This window comes from Filicampus tigris, chromosome 11, assembly GCF_054856515.1.
Source record: "Filicampus tigris isolate MCC_2025a chromosome 11, RoL_Ftig_1.0, whole genome shotgun sequence".
NCBI lineage: Eukaryota > Metazoa > Chordata > Actinopteri > Syngnathiformes > Syngnathidae > Filicampus > Filicampus tigris.
Window position 1 is genome coordinate 14,418,666 of NC_141227.1, and position 22,275 is coordinate 14,440,940.

General features: G+C 40.9%; 2 protein-coding genes across 4 annotated transcripts; both read right to left on the reverse strand.

Annotated features, from left to right (window-relative positions):
- Nucleotides 1-716: 716 nt before the first annotated feature.
- Nucleotides 717-2,882, reverse strand: npm3 (nucleophosmin/nucleoplasmin, 3). 2 transcript variants are annotated; one of them, XM_086045134.1, is made up of 5 exons: nucleotides 2,684-2,882; nucleotides 2,412-2,497; nucleotides 2,222-2,341; nucleotides 1,394-1,487; nucleotides 717-1,258 (listed from the first exon to the last, which is right to left on the reverse strand). In XM_086045134.1, exons 1-5 carry the CDS (start codon nucleotides 2,754-2,756, stop codon nucleotides 1,134-1,136), a joined length of 498 nt encoding a protein of 165 aa, XP_085901260.1. In that variant the 5' UTR covers nucleotides 2,757-2,882; the 3' UTR covers nucleotides 717-1,133. The 2 variants fall into 2 exon arrangements, with proteins under 2 accessions (XP_085901260.1, XP_085901261.1); XM_086045135.1 differs by having other exon boundaries at nucleotides 2,568-2,715.
- A 361-nt stretch (nucleotides 2,883-3,243) lies between these two features.
- oga (O-GlcNAcase) lies at nucleotides 3,244-21,005 on the reverse strand. 2 transcript variants are annotated; one of them, XM_086044989.1, is made up of 19 exons: nucleotides 20,493-21,005; nucleotides 20,068-20,119; nucleotides 19,896-19,993; nucleotides 19,645-19,775; nucleotides 17,700-17,871; nucleotides 17,516-17,614; nucleotides 15,433-15,717; nucleotides 15,191-15,349; nucleotides 14,927-15,111; nucleotides 14,401-14,649; nucleotides 14,081-14,284; nucleotides 13,701-13,875; nucleotides 9,956-10,009; nucleotides 8,606-8,691; nucleotides 7,389-7,493; nucleotides 7,176-7,267; nucleotides 6,064-6,256; nucleotides 5,821-5,980; nucleotides 3,244-5,272 (listed from the first exon to the last, which is right to left on the reverse strand). In XM_086044989.1, the coding sequence occupies exons 1-19, from the start codon at nucleotides 20,659-20,661 to the stop codon at nucleotides 5,136-5,138; spliced, it is 2,805 nt and encodes a 934-aa protein (XP_085901115.1). In that variant the 5' UTR covers nucleotides 20,662-21,005; the 3' UTR covers nucleotides 3,244-5,135. The 2 variants fall into 2 exon arrangements, with proteins under 2 accessions (XP_085901115.1, XP_085901116.1); XM_086044990.1 differs by lacking the exon at nucleotides 9,956-10,009.
- Nucleotides 21,006-22,275: the final 1,270 nt, after the last annotated feature.

The window sequence follows — 22,275 nt, forward strand, 5'->3', positions numbered from 1 at the left end:
AGTACAATGTCAACTATATAATGATTTATAACTAAAGGTGTTTACTCTTCCCAAAATTCCCTCTGTACATAAAAGTTTGAAGCAGACGTAACTGAACGTTACGTTTCGCATGCATACCTTGTCCGAAGATGTCTTCGTAAAGCGACACACGTAAAAAGAACTACAATTCCTATATGGCAGGCGTAGGGAACTCTGGTTCGAGAGCCATATACTGCCCGTTTTGGATCTATCCCTACAACACCACACCTGACTCAAATGATCAGGATCGCTTCAGACTTCTACCGAGCATGCTGATGAGCTGATCATTTGAATCAGGTGTGTTTCTCAGTGGTCAGCTAACGACCAATCACAGCTCACCTGTTTTAAGAAGCTGAGTCACGATCGGTCGTTGCCTGAATAAAGACTCACAAATTAGCAATTTAGCCAATTCAATGGGAGCAATAATTTCACCAGATTTGCCTTGAAAATGCAAATGTGCATTATATAAATCTACTTGCTATGGAAGAAATATTTTATTTAAAACTATTTTGTTCTCTAAAAAATTGATTTTTAACCATTTAAGACCGTATTCCCCTAAGTAAATTAAATGTAAATTGCTGCTACATCAAACTAATCCAAATCCAATTAAGTGCCACTGTAAACGGTGCTAAGTGTAACCATAGGGTAAGATGACAAAATGATTTCCTGATACATTATAAAGTCAAAATCCTTTCATATTGAGTGTTTGCCATTTTTATGTAGAAAAACTATTTCAAACTACAAAACGTGTTTGTGACCGAGAAGTCACTGATCTTGTATCCCCCACTGTTAAGACACAAAGACGACACTTTTACTGTTACAGTAAATAAATAACTACAACAGGCATGCCTGCTAATCAATGGTGACGTCTTACTATTATATACAAGAAAAAGAGGCAACATTTAATAGCAAAACCAGTTCACATTCACAGTTCAGTCAAGTGCTGTGAATAAGCGCTTGAGCGATTTGTGGGTGATTCACCCGAGCAGTATGTTGGGCTACCACTAAGAATATAGCTTGTGTCTGGGAACGTCTTGTGTGGTCAACAGTGTCTGTGAATTCTTTGCTGAAACATATCAATGGGGGAGGGATTAAACCCTCGACTGAGACGAGAGTTAAAGCAGCTGCTGCTTGTTCTTTTTCTTTGCCGGTTTGATAGGGCTGACGTCTTCCTCCATGTCGTCGTCGTCCTCATCTTCATCCTCCTCTTCCTCCAAGTCCGAGTCTTCAACCTCTGAAGCTGAATGAAAGACGAAAGCAAATCATTTTCACACTGTATTCCTGAATCAATCGGTGCATCAGACGAGTTACAGTGGATTAATTGGCTTAATTAATAAAACACAAACACGCTGTGTTACTAAAAAAGTAACATTACCGATGAGATGCAGGCCACTGACGATCACTGGTCCTGAGCCAGCCTTCAGTCGGACAGTCACTGGTGCTTTTAGCTCAAACTCACCCAAGCTCACCTGAAGAATGGACACAAAACATTTACTAAGTAACAAAAATTGGATTCTTCCCAAAACGCAGATAAACATAGGCAGAAAATAGGTTAAAAATATATTTCTTATAATTTTTTAAACAAGCAAATATGCAAATTCGGGGGTGCCGGCGCCATATACTTGTTTGTTTTCTTATGTTTAGGTGAATTTTAATGCAAGCCTAACGTTACAGTGGCTTACAAAAATACATATTCCTTTTAAGAATAAAACCTCTACCTTTTAAAAATGTATTTTAAATTTTATTAACCAGGCCTCTATAGTGCACTCAATTTGGCAGGGCTAATTTCACAATGGGGCGACTGAGACAAATCAGAGGTTGCACATGTGCAACTTGGGTGCCGATTGAGGATGGAAAAAATATTGTCTCCTCTGCTCGAAAACCTCGCTCAACAGACAAGCATAGCATGGTTTCAGGCAATCAGAGAGAGTGAAGGGTGGGACGTCCTGATTGGCCACGGTCCCGATATTCTTGTACTTTTTATACTACGAGAGCGAGCGAAAAAGAGAGAAAGAAAGAAAGAAAGAAAAAGAAAGAAGAAAGAGAGAGGGAGCAGTTCAAAGGAAAAAACATTTGGCACACCTGTGCAAAGTCTGGGGTCCTGTTGACGCTATTTTAAAGTTTGTCACTAATCAGAGAGCTAAATATTTTTGAAGCAGGTACTTGGTGTAAAAAGTCTGAGATGCACTTGATTGGACATTACCATTGGCAGGCAACCGATGTGAAGGTTAGCAATGGGCACTGTAGTTGTCTTTCCTTGGTGGTTCATGGCTGTCACCTCCACCACGTTGTTCTCCTCCTGCGCACCTTCCCCCAGACATACCTTTAGGACCACAAGAGCATTAATATTTCATTCAAGAAAATATTTATGTATTTTATGACATCTGCTATACCGTTCTAAACTCAATGAAGTGCTCCAGGTCGTCCTCCTCGTCTCCCTGGACGCAGTAAAAGGGAACTTTGGAGGAGAGCTCACAACCTACGAAACACACATGGTAATATAACACAAAGCGTCACAACATTTATCAATTCGTGGCAATATCACGTACAGACATTGTGGGTTAACATTAGAAGCAATGCGCGTTTTCCAAGCCCACGTGTGCACCGGGAGTTAAGCTAGCAAACGAAATGTTCTATTTATCTTAAACTGCTTCAAACTTCTCACTGAACAGGAAGCTCTCCATCTTTGTTCGACCCGCCAAGCCGACATCTGAAGCTTCTTCGTCGGTGAAAGACATTTTACGGGAGGGAAAGCGCCACAAAGAGGTTTGTTGTCAACACGTTGAACTACCTTCCAGGGGCCAAAAAACTAACGTCGCCGGATTATTGCGTTGAGTGACGTCATCAGATGCGCCACGTTTCCAGTGCCCTGCCTGTGTGTCAAATCGATTAACAAATACGAGTGAAAAAATTAGAGGTGAGAACAAATACCACGTTGGACTCGTTTTCCACCACAATGTTAACTTTGTGATAAAATGTTTGTTCTGAGTTCTTCCGTCGTATTTTTTGTGGACTTTGGACAGTGAGTCATTAGTTGTGTGTTCATATGAAAACAACATAGAACCCATTTAGGCCTAAATGATCTTAACATTTGTCGCTGCCAGTCTTGCAGGGGTAAAACAATTTGTACACATTAAAACAGTGCTGATGTGAAGTGTTGCATTTAAAGGAACATTACAATTAAAAAAAGAATGGACCAAAGATCTTTTGAGACACACAACTGAATAATTTATAAGTTTTTATTTTCAACTTTATGAATCTTACATACAAATTTTACATGTAAACTGCCCCCAAACTTGCATTATGTACAATACAATATGAGCAGCCCTTTCACTCAGTCACAGCCCATCCCTGTGAAGAAGAGAAAACCATGTGACAAGCGTGAGAAGTACATCAACGTTCATATCAGAAATGAGTTGTACCTGTAGCGCAAAGGGACTGGCAACAAAATATTTTCCTTCAGGCCAATCAGAATGTTTGACACCATCTCAGTAAATGTATGCAAAATAATGTTTGACACCTGTCTACAGTTTCTTGCTCAGAGGTGTGGCATGCGTCTTCCTCTCTGTGCATTGAAATCAGGCTCTCCGAAATGACCACCATGACAGGCTTTAGAAAATCAAAAGATCATGTTAACTTCTTTTTTTTCTTTCTTTTTTTTTAAAACAAAGTGCTTGTTTGTTCACTATATAGGTTTTTACAACAAATGTGGGAAACCAATGAGAAGGCAAAACATTCAACATGAGACCTTAAGTGCCACTTTGGTGACAGGATGGAATAACTGGAGCTATCATACAGGTGCTGAGCAGCAAACACATTCATGCTAAAGTAACAGTGCTGAAAGGAAGTAAATCAGGAGGGGAAAAGATTATTTCAGAGTGAATATCCTGCCGCCCAGATTACCATCTGATGTGGACACTAGGTGCTGATTAAGTGGTTGGGAAGGAACTGAGCAGTCATCCAATTATAGCACTGCGCATGTTTTTTTTTTCCCTGTACAAAAAGAGGTTGAAACTTAACAGATTTTTGGTCCTGCAGTAAATTTGATACTTAAGAACAGGGATGGGGAAACATACAGCTTTGGATCCTGCCCACCATGCAACTCTGGAAACAAATACAACATCAGACAAACTGCCCAAAACATTTCACCCACAAACGCACTGCTCATTACATTTGCTTTTTTGTTGCATTGTATTCTGTCAGAAATGTACTACGGCCTTTGGAGAACTTGATAAAGTGAACTGGCCCCTCATAGGAAAAAGGTTCCCCACCCCTGATTTAGATCAGTAAACAATTAGGAAAAGAGGAAAAAGTGAAAAGAATTCCATAACGTAAGATAATGAGTCATTTTACATCAATGGTGGTCTTCGGAGACAAAACTTCCAAAATCACCAAAGCCTTCATCAGATTTAGAAGGCGGTGACAGAAGACACGGAGGTCTGTTAGAAACCTAAAAACTCAAAGGCAAAGAACCAAAAGGCAAAATGTTCACAAGGGGGGAAAAAAAGCAAAGCGTTGACCATAAATTCACTATTGCTTTGAAAGACCACCTTAAAAGATCCACTCTGGTGTGCGATCTTGTAAATTCAAATTGTGCATGTCTCCACTCAGCGCCAGTTTCTTATATGGGGAAAAAAAGTCAACTGTGAAACAACTGATGCTACAACGAAGTGGCGAGAATGTGAGATTGTGAATGGTTTATAAGTGTACATGCTGCCCTCATTTCACAGCTCCGTGTGTGTATGTGATGCAGACACTTTCGGCGAGGGTGTTTAGGTCATACGTATCTGATGTGATGGCTGCTGGGGAAAAACTAGCCAAAAAAAATTAAAAAAGGATGTCACTTCCTGTCTCCAGACGGAATGAGTGGCGAGTGCAATGTCACTCTTCCATGCTCTCCACTGATTGATTACACCTTGGCCTTGTTGGCTTGCAATCAGCTCATCCTAACAGGCCCGCAGTGCTTTTAAAAAAAACAAAAAACTAAACACACAGGGTTCTCTGCTAGCACAGGCAGTCATACAGCTTCTAAACCATCAAGGAAATTGTGTTTCATGAAGGTTCTGTGTTGACTGCAGCTTGACCTCTCTCGCTTAGTCTGTAATTGTAACACTGCCTCATAAGCTTCGTCCCATTATGATGACATCTTTTGGAAAGCCCTCCATCTTGGCCACCTCAAAGCATCCCAGCTTACTATAGAAGTCCAACATTCTCTTGTCAGTCTGGCGAACCTTACAGAAAGCACCTTGGGAGCCTGGACATGACACACAAAAGAGACAGGACCATGTTAAAAAAAATAAGGGCATAATCATATCTCGACATCATTGGTAAAATTTGCAACAGTTAGTTCACGTCAATGTCTTTTTGTGACTCATCCGGTGTCTGTTTTGCAGCCTGCTGATGACACTTGTTACATTGTGAGCTCAGTAGCAGGGCTGTTTGATGCCTCGCAATTGCGATCAGGTTTCGCTTTGGTCTAACGACGTCATGATGGATTGCTTAAATACCAATTGAAATTGAACCAGAAAAGCCGTTGGTTGATTCAAGAATCAAACACCTGTTGTGAATTTTGCCATTCTGCTCCTTGTTAGACAATATATAAAGTTGTGCAAAAAGTGCTGCAACAATGAACAGTTGGACGTGTACATTCAAAAGGTTTGGAGTACATCGAATCAAATTCAGTGGCAAAGGTCAAAGCTCATTTTTGGTTCATCATGAAATATAGCCTGAAAGTCCACGATCTCTAACTTCTTGTGAATAGTGTATGATGTAGCTAGAGCGGCGATCATGGCTGCCACCTACCGTTGGCCTTAAGGGAAGATAACAGACATCCCATCATGCTTTTGGCCACACTGGGATCAGTGACCTTTGCATGAATGTCAACCTTGATGAGGGAGGGGAAGTTGGATAGGAACGATTCCGGAAGACCTTCCTCTTCCTCGTGGAAGCTCAAAATCATTTTCTACGGAGACAGGGGCAGAAAAGTAAGCAACTGAAGGTCACATAACCATGATGACAACAAAAGCGGGGAGAACAAGAAATTACCTCAGCCTCCGTGAGGTCCTTTTGACCATCAGGTTTGTGGTACTTCTCTTGCATAAAAGGAATCCAGCTCATCTCGCATTTCTTGATGAAGGGTTTGACGTCTACGGTGCCCAGAGCGTAGCCGCAGATACCTTCATCATCCTCCAGCACAAAGCCGTAGTCTGGGCTCAAAGACAGAAGACCTCCAACCAACCTGTCATAACACAAGTCAAAGTGGTAAAAGGATCGCAAGGTAATGTTGTAATTCTGGACTGAACATCTTTGTTCAAATGCAAAGCTTTTTGTAATAAAAAAAGAAGACCAAGATAAATAATTTATCAACTTTTCTACCTTTTAATCTTCAGCTATATCCTGAAATCATTTACAGGGGAAGGAAAATTAAACAATTTGAATAGGCGTTTCCTGGCATTGTTCTGATTTCTTCTTACAGCACAAGCCATGGTCTGGGATCTCAATGACTGCGTTTACATGCAGCCAATAAACCGTTTCAAACCTGAATATGCTCTTATTCAGGCTTTTAAAAGCCATGTAAATAAAAAATAAAAGCATGATATCTTGCTGATATCGGATCGATATCGAACAGTATTCCAGACTGCAATATCTGTATCGTATCGAAAGTGAAAAAGTTGTATCGGAACACCCCTATACAAAACCTTCAGGCTTCTGCTCATTATCAAAAGTTGTGAACACTTGGGCACTGACAATATCTCAGTTGTTCATTTTTGCTTCCTTACTTCAAAATATTTCTGGTTATTTTCAACAGAGATGTACAGGTTATAGATCACATTTATAGTGGGAAAGGTTTTGAAACAATTGGTATAATTTTCTTATCACAGAAACCTGTCATTTGAACAAGGGTGTACATAGTCCAACTTAAAATAACTCACCTCAAACGAAGTGTAGCAAACTTTTTTTAATCCAGGTTTTGTAAAGAACGCTTATTGGTGCTTATCCGACATTTTTGAGTCCCCAAAAAATTATGCATTTTAAATAAAATGAATATTCAAAAAAATATATATATATATATATCTATTAATGTTAAATAAGTCAAATAAATATTTATTTCCCCCCTGATGCAATTGTAATGTGCGGTTCAAATAGATGAGTCTTACTTGTCACCAATGAGGTCAGATTCCTGCTCTGAGGAAGGTGCGTCCTCCATTCCTTCATAGTACATTTCTTTACAGATTTTATACACCGAAGCCTGGGGAAAAAAAAAAAAAAAAGAGCAAGAGACATTTGGCTGTTAGTTATGAGGGCGATTAAGCGGGGAATGCGAGCAACAACAAAAGATTTTGCATGCATACAATTTAAGAACATCTCACCTCATCTTTTGCAAAATAAGGCCTTATTGAATAGATTTTGGAGGTAGGCAGTGAGGGCGGAGGCTGGTAGAAAAGATCGTTTGCCCCATCTATTGGCAATAATCTCTGTGGATGTCAAAAGAAACTGGTTTAATTTCCTCAGGTGACAGAGAGAGGGAGGCTTTGGTGCTTTGGCCAACCGCCTTGCTATGTATTTGCTACAATGAAACCACTGTTAAATCAAGAGGATGTGGAAAATGAAGCTAAGTGCTCAAGAAAATAGTTGAAAATATAGAAATATGATTTACAAAAAAAAAAAAAAAAAAAAAAAAAAACAACTCCCATTCCTTGTTGATCTGACAGTGGGCCACCAGAGCAAACATCACCGCAATGTCATTGTTATTTTAGGAGCGCAGCGCAACAAAGAAGCATACTTGTGTTTGCTTTAGATATACAGCAAAACAAAACAAGGGAAGTATTTGGTCTGACCAAGGTTTTACTAGCTGAAGGAGATGCTCCCTTCCCTTGAGTAAGGCATCGCAATAGTTCGCTGCGCAACCCTCCTGTTGAGAAAAAATAATGATGCTTGCGCCGAGAGAACTCCAGGGGGGAAAACATAAGTCAGATAAGAGCGAGGTGAGTCAGTCAATTGTACGTCAGTTGCCATTGGGAGTTTCATTTCTCTCCAAGGATGGAGATGTTGCTTTAGCCTGGACAGTTATGTTTTATCCTGGAGCTTTCTCCCCCATTGCAAATGGACGCGCACGCGTACTTGCTTGCGCTGCGATGCTTGCGCGGGTGCTCGCAAAGAACTGGTGTGGGAATTTGTGCGCTTCCTGCAAAGAAACGTGATGTCATGAAAATAAAAAGTAAAAATGCTTGCCGTGCGCGCAATGCGCCGCCTGCGCGAAGGGAAGAGCAGCATCTCCTTGGGCAGTTGCTGAAAGAAATCCAAATGGATACAAATTCGGACTGCAGCTTATTTGCACGAGCAAGTTTAAAGTGACTGTTCGAACACAATGAATTAACCCCCCGCTGCTACCTCCCCTTCAAAAACAACAACAACAACAAAAAAAAAAACCTCAGGAGGAGTGAAGGGGGTTGAATTCCACACTGTTTAACAATCAGCTCACCTTTGACAGACCAAATCCCTTCATACCTGCACACATTGACCATTGTCTTCTTTGCTTACAACACTTTTTTCCAATTGATTGCAACAAATTCGGTGCATTAGATACCTGGAACTCTCCTGCTAGACCTCCCCTAAAGGCCCATGGTTCTTGGTCTCCTTTAGGGAATTGTGCTGAGGACTGACTACGACACCCTGTTAGGAGCAGAGCCAAGCGGAGAGTGTTACCAAAGCATGGGGCTCTCGCACACGAGGGGGAAATTGTGGGGAGGAAGGAAGGGCAGTTATCTGTTTCCAAAAGCACAATTCAATCAGAATTCAAGCATTGAATATAAACGATAGTGCCTCTTTTGGATTACTTCGGGCTGAAAAGGGGATCGAGCAACTAAAGCTTACGTGACTTCGATAAAAGCAGTATCAACTCCAAAGCAGCAAAGTCAAAACACTGCGCAAGCCAATACAACTTCACGGCAGTGGAATACACGCTGCGCGCTCCCCAAAATTTAAATACAGCTACCTTTCCTTGCCATGCGGCTGTCAACCAAACTGCATACTGTATTGTATGTAAGCTTCAGCTGCCGTCACCCCCGCTGAGCTCAGCACCTGGTGTGAAGTCACATTCTCTTCTCATCTGCCTTGTCACTTGACTGGGGAGCGCGACTCATCAACCCACAATGACCCATGAGTAGCCATAACACACCTGTCCTGTCTGTTTACCATTCCAAAACATTAAAACGAAAGGGGCAGAGCAGATATGAGCTAGAAAATAGCAACAGCATGTAAAAAAAAAATTTTAAAAAAAAAAGGGGGGGAACCGAGAAGACCCTGCTCCAATGTTTGTGAGCAGTTTGAAGAGAGGCTCTGTCATGTGACCAGACAAGTAGAGCGCACCTGCGTGACCCCTAAGCACAGCTTTACAAAACTTATGATGCCTAACGCGCTTCCGACACAGCAAGCGGATGCACCCACGGGGAGGAACCCTGAAATTGCTTCAACTTAATGCAATTAAAATGTCCCACAATGAAGAAAAAGCATCTGACTGCTTTCACCCACATAACAAAATTACACAGACATTATGCAGCCCTTGCATCAGCCAATCTGACACAAGCACAATGATCAGAACTACATGATGGATGAGTTGGATCAAGGGCTAGGGTTAATTTTGGAAGCAAATGGTCAATTCCCTTGAGTAGGTGCATCAGGCTAGTCTGAGCCACATCTACAAGCCTACTGTCAGAAACAAACAAACAAAAAAAAGCACAAGTTAGAGAAGCTGCCGGAAAAAAGGAGAACATTTGGGAGTTAACACTCGAAGCTCAAAATCGCTGCGCAAAAATGTGACTTCATCCGGTGTGGTGGGGGGCAGGATCAGCCTCCTTTTCTCCAATTAATCTATCACAATTATCAGTTGCATTCAAGAAAAGAAGGCATGAATCCGTTTCGCCTGCACTGCACATACATCGGCCACTGTCGATCCAATAGCAGTAGAAACTTGTACTGTGGATTCTTCCATCTGTACATAGTGAAGGAAGAAAACAGTAGAAAATCATTATTAGTAGTTGCACTCAGTACAGAAAACAAGGAGGTTGCGACTAAGTGCCGGCTGCACGGCTTGCGGCATGGCGACGAGATGGGGAGTCAATTGTACACATGACAATGCAGTTATTAAACATGACAATCTGATCATGAAATGACCACTGTTCTGTACCACGGTTACACAGGAGTTTAGTAAAGGCAATCAGCCTTCAAATTGTGGTTTTGCTAGCGTGGGTTTGCTGCCTGCTGTGTACTGGAGTCCTCAGCTTTACCATATAGAACAGAAACCTGTAAATGAAACTAGGTTACAGGGAGTAACCTCCAGGCCATGCTGGTGCTTCAGTCTACTGACAACACACATTCATGTTCAAGCCAATCAGTGTTAATCAACTGACACAGGGTGGACCATCTAACAGTCAATTATTAACAAAATATTCCATTCCCTTAAACAGTGGCTTCAACCCCAAGAGACACCTTGCTTCGATGAACCACTTTGTCCATTTGAATACATAAATGCCGAACCATAACTACAGTAATGCTCGATATGTTCGCGGTTCACAATTCAACTATTTGTGTATTTTTCTGTGGAACCTATCTACAGCTAATTGCTGAAAAATTCACCGATTGGTGGTTGTGTGCTCTTTCTGAAACATTATTATAATTATTATTTATTTTTGTCATATATATATATATATATATATATATATATATATATATATATATATATATATATATATATATATATATATACATATATATATACATATATATATATACATATATATATACATATATATATACATATATATATATACATATATATATACATATATATATACATATATATATACATATATATATACATATATATATACATATATATATATACATATATATATACATATATATATATACATATATATATACATATATATATACATATATATATATACATATATATATACACATATATATACATACATATATATACATATATATATATATACATATATATACATATATATATATATATACACATATATATACATATATATATAATTTGTTTTTATTCCCATTCTTTTTTTTTAAATAGAATGTATTCGGTTTATATAAAGGTGCGGCTTATAGTCTGGAATTATTATAATATTTTTTTTAACTAATTATTGGCCGATCGTAAGTGTTGAAAATGGCTTGCTCTCTTTGACACTGCAGTGTTACTGGCACAATAAACATGCTGTGTTTTTGTTTTACTGAAAAGTGATTGTTTTGGAGATTCTATAAGGATTCTGCCCAACGCCGGTGTTATGGTGATTATTAGTAGAGTCAGTTACAGACCTTTTTATGGGCAGTGTCTATTTGTCTTGTTTTTTCAACATTCCTGGCAGGGCTCGGTCCAATCCCCCAGAAATAACGGGCGATTACTGCAAATGCCTTCTTTTTTCCCCTTAGGGAAAAAATTCAAGTTGACACTCATAAGATGAATGATACATGTAGCGGTAGCCATCTTTACCAAAACACCATCCTATACAGCAGATATGGCAATCTGTAAAACGAAAATTATCCGTTTAAAGAAACAGTGTATAACAGAAGCTGCGATACATAATAGCATTGTTGTCCTGTGAAAAACATGTATGTCCAATAGGGGTGTAATGGTACACGCGGGTGTATTAATACGTTTCGGTATAGCATGTTCGGTTCGGTCCACCTATTAGTGCGAGCTTACACACGGGCGCTATTGACTGTTGCATGCGGGAGAGGAGAGTGGCAGCACAACAGTGAGAGCCAGAAAAGAGCCAAAGCTCAAAGGTCCCCCCGTACACTGCGGTCTCCTGTTTGGGAACATTCTGGCTGTCTTGTTAAAATCGCCGATGGGGAAAGGTACGTGGTTAAGTCCGAAAGTTGTGTGCCGACATTGCTACATGAGATGGGCGGCAGGTAGCACGTCTAACATGCATGGCATCATCTGACTGTGAATGTTTCTTAGACGAGGGAGCAAAAACGTCAAACTTAAACAGCGAGATTTTCAGACGTAGCTTAATTATCACGTTTTTATTAATCCAAGTACAACTGCTCACGCTCTTCTTTCTCCGCTGCTCCACTCGCTTGCCTTACGATGCATTCATGAACCTCGGAAAATTCACAACTCAGCAACACGCAAATTCGACCACAACACAGATCAAAGATTTCAATGCCTAAAAAGTGTGTACAATTTCATGAAGATTTTTTAAAGTTACTGTATTTTTTCATTCTAAAAATAGTTTTAATATAGTTAGCAATAATTGTAACTGTTATTGTATGTATTTCTTTCATCACAAAAAGTGTATATATGTACTGTAATAACAACTTGGCTTTAATTTGAATACTTAGATGTGCCATAGGCTGTTGTTGCTGAGTGTTTAAAGATTTCAGTGTCTTAATAATTTACAAAATCAAGAGATCTTTATTGTTAGTGTATTTTTTATTCTGGTGTAATTTCTCAGAATATCACCCGAATGGTTCGCTTTTATTTTTTCGAAAAAAAGTATAGTTTACTTGTCATCTTTTCAAAATAAACATATTTAAGAAAAAAAATCAGTTTTTTTGTACCGAAAATATACCGAACCGAAGTTTCCCAAAAAAACTAACCGAACCGAAACCGTACCGTTACACCCTTAATGTCCAATTTTTTTAACTTTTTGGATTTGATTGTCTGAAACGCTGAAAGACCATGTAAAAATAAGAAAAATGAAAATATATTGATATGATATATTATGACACGGTATTATAATGCAACAGACATTTTAGTTTAACAGCATTATTATAAAAGAATATTTAATTCTTGAATAATTGATATATTGATATCTATAATAAAATAATACTATTATTAAAATGTATTTAAACAACCCCCCCAATAAACTCTTTGCCCCTAAAGAGGTCTTTAAATCTATACATTTAGGTAAATAAATGCCACTGAGGAAATAAAGCATTTTCCTTTGGGATGGAATCCACCCTGATTCAGACTTTTAAGTAACAAAGTAGCCTCAAAATTACATGTCTCCTCTGTGAAGCCGATTTTTTTTTTTTTTTAAATACCTATGCATGTCTTTGTTATGCACCAGAATGGCCTTCCATAGTCAGTGAATCAACTTGCTGTCCAAGCTCGCATGCGCGCTAGGGCGTGGAGGAAGGGGATGCCCCACAGGTGCCCATCCCCACAGACAGAGATGGAAGTGAGTGGCTCCATGTGGGAGTGCAGTCGTGACGATACTGGATACACAGCAAGCAGCAGTAGCCCTTGATGGGTCGTTTGCCACTGATATTTGGTTTGGATTTGTCAAATACATCAGAGAGATGCTCACGGCACAACCAGCATTTAGTCAGATTTAAAGGAAATTAAATGTATATGTATGAAATGAGAGACTGCTATTGTGATGCATTGTAAGTTAGCTTGAAAATACTTCAACTTAAAAATTATGAAGGCCACGCATCCTGTATGCAGGCTTGCCATGGTCTTTAGTGACCGTAATTTTTTGGTTTATGACCAATACGAGCCGTGAAGCGGCCTGAGAATAAGTCACAGTCCTGTTATGTATATGAATGACTAATGCAAATACGCCTGCTGAGATTTTATGACTAAGTTAATTCTGTTCCTTGAGACAAAAGAGCTGTGTGGTTCCACTTATACACACCTAGCCATTGGACAAAGGACTTGACCATAGAAATGATGCTCTTGATGTCCCAGATGTAAGGGTAGAGGTCATACAGGATGGTGCGGTTGGCTGAATTGGACAGACGTGTGAACATCTGGATGACCGAGCAGCACATGTCCTCGAACTTCTCTGCTCTCAACTGCCATTCAGCAACCTAAAGGACAAAATAGCTCCCATTTATGCCAAAATCCACAATTTAATGTTTTGTGGTGCAAGTCCAATTCATCTCCTGTTTATTCTACACCACCTGATAGACATTATTGTATCCATCGTTTTGTTTTGCAGTACCAGCAAACTCATAGCCAAAAAACTACATCTTGGATTTTAAAAAATGAAACATTTCCAGAGATCTCACTGACCTTCTCGTCTTCTTTCATCTTGCGGTTGACGCTGACGACGCTGCTGTTGGCTCTCAGCCAGTTAAACTCTTTCAACATCTGCATGGCCTTGGGGCCGTGCTCGTAAGGCAGGTAGAAGAGCTCCGCCAGGAGGCACAGGTCCTCAATGGAGAGCGGCTCCACGGTGAACAGCGGCTTCTCATTGGGACCTGGCGCAAAGATATCCTGTTGGGAACAAACCAATGGTAAGAAACTCTTTAGGATAGGAGGGGACCACATCAATGTATACATTAAGCAATACATAATAAAGATTGCGAAGTGTTAAAATCTGTCTGTGGCACCTGTTTGAGTTGATCGTCAGTCTGCATGGGTGCAATATCACTCCCACAATCCTCCTGTATGGACTCTTCGGAAGACTTGGACTCTGCCAAGCTCTCCTTGTCTGTATCCATGGGCTTCAAATCTTCCGTCATCTTGTCAACTAAGACTGGGCCCTCAGGTTTCGGCTCTGTGGCCGCCTCCGTGTCCGGTTCTTCCTGCTTCTCCACCACCATCTCCATGGGCTCCTCGTCAGAATCCTTCTTCTCCACCTCCATGGACACAATATTAGCATAGTTCCAAAACCAAAGAAAGACACTTTTTATTTACAATACCGTATTTCCTCATATAGTCGATGGATGCATTTATTTGCTCAACTGTAGCCACTACCCATCAGCATGCGACACAGGCGAGTATTCGACTTGAAGTGATTATTTATCCAGGTGAACAACACACACGGCAATTCATTTGGGCGGGGCTCGTACAGTGGAGGCTACTATTTGAGGAAGTACGGTACAATAGTTCTTTCAAGCAGAAGCAAACCACTACCTCCTCTTCGTGCTCAGGTGTTTTTGCCATGAGGTGAGGTTCCAGTAGTTGAGGCGGCAGGGCCGGAGACATTATGGGCTGCTGGAACACAGTCGTCACCGTGGTATCGGAGCAAAGTGAGGGAGGGGCCATGGAGGACACGTCGATGACTGTACTTTTGGCACCGCTCTGAGGCACCTGTCGGCCTAGGAGGGATCAAACCATTTTGATTATGGCACTACAACAGACCAGGAAGAGAAGCAAATGTTTGACCAGTTCTCTTACTATTGTATTGATGAGGCACAACAAAGTCTCCAAGCCACTCAGTGAGAGCCAGTTTCAGGGCCAGCTGGGGGCTATATAGCATGTCTGTCTCCAGTTCTTCATCACTGCCCTCATTCTCCAACTTAATCTGGATGGAAACGGTGCTGTCTTCACCATCCGCTGATAAGAGGCAAGAGGATTTGAATAATTTAATGACGCTGCATTGTAAAGAACACACATTTGCTGAAATGGATCATACGTACTCATGACCACATCCTTGCGCACTCCGTTCATGTTAGACTTATACCAGGTGGCCAGAGTGTGGATGGCAACGAAGTTGGACTCAAACTCGCAGTTGGGGTTGGTAAGGACTCCCTTCAGTCTGGGGATGAGTTCTGTGGAGCGGCCCTTGTAAGGACCCAAGAAGAGCCTTTTCTGGTCGTAGTCATTGGCGTGAATGTTGTCCCAGATCACAGGGGCTCTTCTTAGAATCTTTGACACTTCTTCGATCGACTCGACTGTGATGTCTTTGGATACCACTTTGGGTCCTGTCAGCAGACAAGCCTTGTGAGTAGGGGTGGGCGATCTATATCGTCATCGATATCATCGTCAACGTTGCTTTCACGATGTGCAGTTTTACATTATCAAATATTTATACTGTCTCGAAAAGTAAAGATGAACCATTGATGGCTACAATGGAGGAGTAAGTGATGAAATCAGCGTGCATAGACGGCAAAGAGGGAGGGAGTGATAAACCTTCATTCTGCGAATCAGTGGGCAGAATTCAGTCACGTGACTCTGACACCAGCCGAGGGAACACAACATTGTTTCAAATATGGAGGAGTGTCCCGTCTTAGCGACGTAATTTCACAGCAAGTCCACGTCCCTAGCCTGGAAATGATTCGGGGTTGACAAGACTGACGTCGGTCAGAATAGCATCGTTAGATGTGCCAAAACGGTTGAAGAGCAATTCACCGACTAATTTGTTCCACCACGCAGCGTATGGATTACGAGGAAAACTGCGACTCCGCAAGCATGCTAAAGAATAGCTAAGTAAACATACACACTCAGAAACCCTTCGCCGAGGTGAGCAAACAAATACACGGTACCACTGTCAAAGCAAGTAAACGTTGGCGAAAAATAACTAACGACGCCGTCGGCAAAACATGACTTTATGTGAGCATGTTAAACTTGATAGGATGTTCGATATTCTCTTAACATTCAGCTTGCTCGCTCGTAGTTTGCATCATAAATACACTTGCGACTATATCACGTGTACTATGTGTCGGAAGATTTCGGTAACAGTCTGTCAAAAGACTGCTGCTGAATTTGTTGTCACTACAAACGTATATACAATAACAGCGCTAAACGCTGTATCTCTCTTATCGTCTGTGTTAGGGACCCTTCACAAATTTCACACCTGTATTCTAGGGTGACGCATGTGCCATAAATCACCATATATCAAATAAAACTTGTTTTCATTCTGACTGCTGTAGTAAACACCTTTTCTCATTCTCAGTTGGCAGTGGTAGACCAGTACTTACTGCAGCTCAAAATGTGATGACGTCATTAGGGAATAATAGGAGACATTCAATTCACATAAATGTTCACAAAAATCAATAAAAACACCATATATAGTCGAGACATAATTTGAAGTTCATCATCGTTAATGTTACACGATTTAGTTTCCAATTGATATTTTACATTTTTTGTATATTAATTTGGGGATAGCATGTATTATTTTGTTTTTATTATTTTTCTAACATGCTGCAATATTGTGCTGTGAGTATATATTTATTTTTATTCTGCTTAAGTATTTGTTCCTTTTGGAGTTGGTTTGGTATGGCGCATTTCATGAGCGAAGAAGAAAAGAGAGCAGTGAATTGAAGAGCGAGGCTGTTCATGTCTGAATAAGGACGCAATGAAACACTGTTCTGCCGTGTCTGTTGCCTTTAGCAAGGAAGGCGCCAGAAGAAATACATAAACTCAAACCTATATTGTAACCTGCCACACTACGGCCTCCGAAGATAAGGTAGACCAACTTTTAAGGGTTACATTAAATTTAGCCACAAAATATTGTTGTACAATGTTTTGCAGATGTATGGCGCAATTTAAAATATAAACAAGAGCTGTTGTTTACAAACACAATGTATCCATACTTGTTCTGTGAAGCAAGTGCAGATTTGCAGTATTTTGCTTTGTAGAATATCTTCAAATTATCGTTATCGAGTTTTGGGGAAAAATAGAGTTTTTTAAATTTAAGATCACATCGCCCACCCCTACTTGTGAGCATCAACTTCAGAAAGCAGCAGGAATAATGCTTGCGAGAAAGCGTGTCACACATGCCTGTCCACAGAATATCGATGCCAGGCAAAAGCTTCTCTCCAACTGTGTGCAGGTAGGGAGACTGAGAGACATTTGGGTAGCAGAAGGTTCCACAGTACTCTGCAAATGAGGACATTGATAAAGAACATCAATAATGAGTCTAAAAGAGATTAGCATGAAATTGCAGATAGTTATTAAATTATACCTGTGGGGCAGAACAAGAAGGTTTCAGGCTCTCCAAGGTACTGGTAGATTTCATTCGTGATGGACACCTGAGCGTGCGCAAACGAGCTGAACACTTCCTTGTCGGCAGGGCACATGTTGTGGTCGATGTCGTCAAAAAGTAAGGCGAATGACTTGCAACCAAAGTGTGTCACCTTGTAAACAGGGATGGAGCTTGTTAATACTCAACAATAAATGGGTAGCTCAAATGCCTAGAAATACTAAGTTCGCACCAATCGCGGATGAAGCGTTCCGCTTTGCCTCATTTGCTCGCGAGGGGAAATGGCAAAAAAGTTCTTTTTTTTTATATGCGAAGAACGGGGCGAATGGGCGGATTTTTAGTGCTTCGCTCCGTGTCCCACCGCTCCAAACGCATCATTCGCGCCACCCCGCACGCAACCGCGAACTACATTGACTCCAATTGAAACGCGCCCTCAGAAACGCTCCCAACAGAGTTGGTGTGAATGCAGCATAAAATGTTGGACATGGAATCCCAGAACACCTCAGAAGGCCACATTTCAGGCAGCATTGATAGTCATTTTGTTTCGCTTTTTACTTTGGGTTTTGTAACCTTGATTTGGATATCTTGCGCATTTTGAGTCCATCTGTTTGTGCCGTCTGACAAGAAGCAGTACCAAGAGAAGATGTTAACTACTACATTAGCTCCTTGCAGCTGCAAGCTTGTCACAGTCCTGTGTGTTGAGTTTTAGTCCATGAACTTACATTAGCACAGTGTCCCCCAACAACTGTACTGCGGCACATTTGGGTGCCCTAAGAGATCATCAGGTGGTCCATATCTGGCACTAGTTGCTAAGCTACTGAACGAGTAGTATGTCTTTTCTCACTGTTTTGGACATTAAATGGTTACATCGGCAAGCCCTGGCTTCTTCTACAATGAGGGGGAGAGGTGATACAGGTGCAGCATCTGTGGCTAGGCATGATTTTAATTGAACATTTAACATTTTTATTGTTAAACATTCTTAAGTCACACTTTCTACCAATTGCATCAACACGACAGAGATATCAGTTCATCGCTGTGCCTTTATACCATGTCACTATGTCATTTTTTTGTGTCCAAAAAGCACAGCCTGCTGGAACTTTAGTATACATACTTATTGTGACATTTTTGTTCAGTATTCGTATTAATTCAGTATTCGTATTAATTCGCTCAATTCTTGGAAACTACAATTCTTGGAAACTACAATATATCCATTTGCTCGATAAAAGTTGGGAAACACGGTTTTAGTCTTTAGGTCTAGATTCACCAATCCGACATCGGCTTGCGCTGTCTGATTGATATAGCGAACACTGTTGTAATATCGGACCCCTTCAGGAAGCGTCTGGTGGCCGTTTCAGCATGTTGAATCGCCGTAGTGATTCGTGACATTTGGACAGTCTGATTGGCTGTTAGTCAGCAAATCAGCGCACGGGCAAGAACAGGAAGTGACAAATGCGGAATTACAAGAGTGAGGGTTAATAATGTAGGTATTTCACGAGACTGTGTCAAGAGCGTGAGGGTTTGCTTCGCGTGGGAACTCGTGAGCGAAAAAAAGAGCTGAATGCATTGTTTAAGTTTTTATAATCCACCCAGTTGGCTTTTTCTGACCATGAGGAATAGTGACTACCGCCGCCGATGGTATGGAGGGGTATTACATCTCAGGCATACGCAGAAGGTAATTAAATGGTCAGCGTTTTTGTCTGTCGTTGCCGTGTGTTTTTTTTTCCCAGCGTGGCGTGCCACAGGGGCTAAGCGAGGCTCACAGTTAGCCAACGTTGGATTGGTCATCTAGGCCTTGACACATGCATGCAAAGAAAATTTTTGTGTAAAGTGCAACATTGAGGCAATATTTATTACGTTGGTCAATAAGAGTGTTTTATTGTTCTTAACAGAAAGTTTGGATTGTTCATGTCAAAACATGTTGCAATACCTGGTCCAGTTTCCTCTTAAGTGCTGTGACCTCTTTCTGATTGGAGAAAGTGATGTCAAGTCCGGGAGAAATGGCATAGATGAACTCAATGCCATAATCTTTGGCAGCTCCAATTAGCGTCATAAGTTGTTCTGGGAGTTAATTGGGGAAAAGAAAAGGAAAGAGAAAAAAAACTTAACCCATATGGCCATACGTATTATACACTTAAGTAAAAGGTGTAATTAATTTCCTCCTCTGCTCTCAATAGTCACCTGCTTCCTCCACTGAGTACAACTCCCTCCAGAACATTCTGTGTTTGTAGTCATCTTTGGGGGCATAAAGATACGTATTCAATCCCCATTTCTGCTGTCTATGAAACAGTGACAGCAATGATTGGAATGGATGCACAAACACAATCAAAGTAAGCATGTTTTATATTTTTACCTCCTGAATAACTCTTTCCTCTGTTCCATTGTCCACGGTCGTCCATAAAAGCCTGCAATAACAAACCATGCTATTAGTGTTCATGCAGTGTTGCTAATTGGCTTTCTTCACCCCTGGGTGTTAGTCTGCTTTTCAACCGTTGGTACACACACGTCACACGTTTATATTAAAACCATTATTTAAAAAAAAATCCAGTGTACATGTGTGAATCCAATGATAACGACAGAGCCAAAATAAAGGACAAGGCATCCCGGAAATGGGTAATGCTGATTGTTAGACAGATGGCTACTTTTCAACGAGATAAATGAAACATCTCGAATTTTCCGATCAGAAAAGCAATTATATAGAACGCTTGTTCAGTACAGAATTCGATTGGCCCATTTATTGCACGACTGCAATTCCAAAACGCTCATCACACAAAGTACCTTCCACCACTCCACTGATGAATTTTCTGTGGCCCGTCGCTTCCACACTGATTCCGCCGGACTCTTCCAACAGGCCGGGACCCGCTGAACAAGCATCTCCCGAGACTGGGCTGGGGCTCGGTTCGGCTTCCACCGGTGTCCTCTCCAGCGTCTTCTCTTTTTGGACCATATTAAAAATGGTAGAAACCCCTCGGAGACGAGTGTAAAACTTGAAATCCAAGAAAAGCGCTGTATTTTTTTAAACGGAATGCCAGGCAAGTCAATCGCGTCACGGTCGAGACAGGTCTGGCGTTGCTGGGTTTAAGCGAGCCTCCCAGGAACGGTCGAATAGTCTGACCTGTTCACGACTAACTTAATCGGAATCTCGTTCAGGTTTGACAAAACAACGTCTTGGTGTTAATATGAAATGAAACACGACACATTTTTTGGATAATCCGCACACTGGCTCCTCTCTAGTGGATTTGCCCCGTTTTTTCCCCCAACAGTTCTTCCTGTTTACACCCAGTGCGCATGTTCACTAGACTAGTTTAAACCAGTCAAAACCAGACCTGACCGAAATATAGCACAAATGCACTCCAACCATCAAGATAGTTCCCATCCAATGCCGAAAACCAAGACATAAACGGACAAATTTCTTGATGCAACTTGTTTCACTTAATGTGGATATTGAGAAAGAAACGTCGCAAACAATACATTTGGTTTAGACATAGATTAAAATTTAATTGTGGAGACGAATGCGGATACTTTACTGTGATAACTAATGAGTAAAACCGCCTGCGCTTATTGTTGTATTCGCCGTTGAGTTACTCATCTGAAGCGTATTCATTAACTTTGGTTGCTCAACCCATATTAGGAATGTATCCGAGAGCCAATGTTTGAAAAAGGGAGCATTTGATATTCCCTTACTCCCATAAACATCTTGTAGTTTGTCAGAAATGTTTAGTCCACCTTTCTGTATACAGCATCAGTCTAACGTAAGGGGGTTGTTTAAAAATAAGCACATTTTAGTCATATTATGTTTTTAATCTGTCCCTCTGACCTAAATGGTGTGTGTGTGTGTGTGTGGGGGGGGGGGGGTGTTCTCTGCTGCATCTTGTACCTCTAATATGAAACAGAAGGCATGACGAGGTGTCGATTATTTTGCATTTACTAGCCAACCTTACACTGGCTACGTTTACATGGACACATTAATTCGGATTAAATGCCTGATCGGAACAAAACTGCTTACTGTGCACACATCATTCGGAAAAATACGCAAAATAACTGACGTTTAAAGTCCAAATGGACGAAGCCATGTTTTGTTGACACGGAAGTCGTCACGGCTTCATATCCTACCACTACTTCCGGTGTGATGTATGAACATGCAAATCCTAATCGGATCAATAGTTTTGTGTGCATGAAAACAGTGCATCCGATCAGAATTTTAATCCGAACTCTGATCAGACTTAATAATTTTTGTCCATGTAAACGTAGCCACTTATCCACTTTCAAAAAAAAAATATTACAGATACTCAAACGTAGAGCAGTGTACTGTAGTGCAGTGTTTTTCAAACACTGTAGTGTGCCACAAGATAGTGTCAGCCGTGTACCGTGGGAAATTAATTTGTGTGCCTGTGCTGTCTAGCGCTTAGCAGCATAATCATGTACAGTAGTTACTACATTGTAGTACTCTCCCATATCAGTAGGTAGCAGCAGCAGCAGCAGGTAGCTAATTGTAGCTAATTTAGAGACAAGCGAACTAGTGACGCATGTTTATCCTAACAGACCCATGTTTCACACCAAG

Excerpts from the sequence above, each read along its gene's own strand:
- npm3 (XM_086045134.1), bottom strand. The coding sequence starts at position 2,756 with ATGTCTTTCACCGACGAAGAAGCTTCAGATGTCGGCTTGGCGGGTCGA. Across the intron at positions 2,498-2,683 it reads GATGGAGAGCTTCCTGTTCA|GTTGTGAGCTCTCCTCCAAA; the intron begins GTGAGAAGTTTG and ends TGTGTTTCGTAG. Across the intron at positions 1,488-2,221 it reads ACATCGGTTGCCTGCCAATG|GTGAGCTTGGGTGAGTTTGA; the intron begins GTAATGTCCAAT and ends TCCATTCTTCAG.
- oga (XM_086044989.1), bottom strand. The coding sequence starts at position 20,661 with ATGGTCCAAAAAGAGAAGACGCTGGAGAGGACACCGGTGGAAGCCGAA. Across the intron at positions 20,120-20,492 it reads CATCAGTGGAGTGGTGGAAG|GCTTTTATGGACGACCGTGG; the intron begins GTACTTTGTGTG and ends TTGTTATTGCAG. Across the intron at positions 15,112-15,190 it reads TGTGCCTCATCAATACAATA|GCCGACAGGTGCCTCAGAGC; the intron begins GTAAGAGAACTG and ends GATCCCTCCTAG.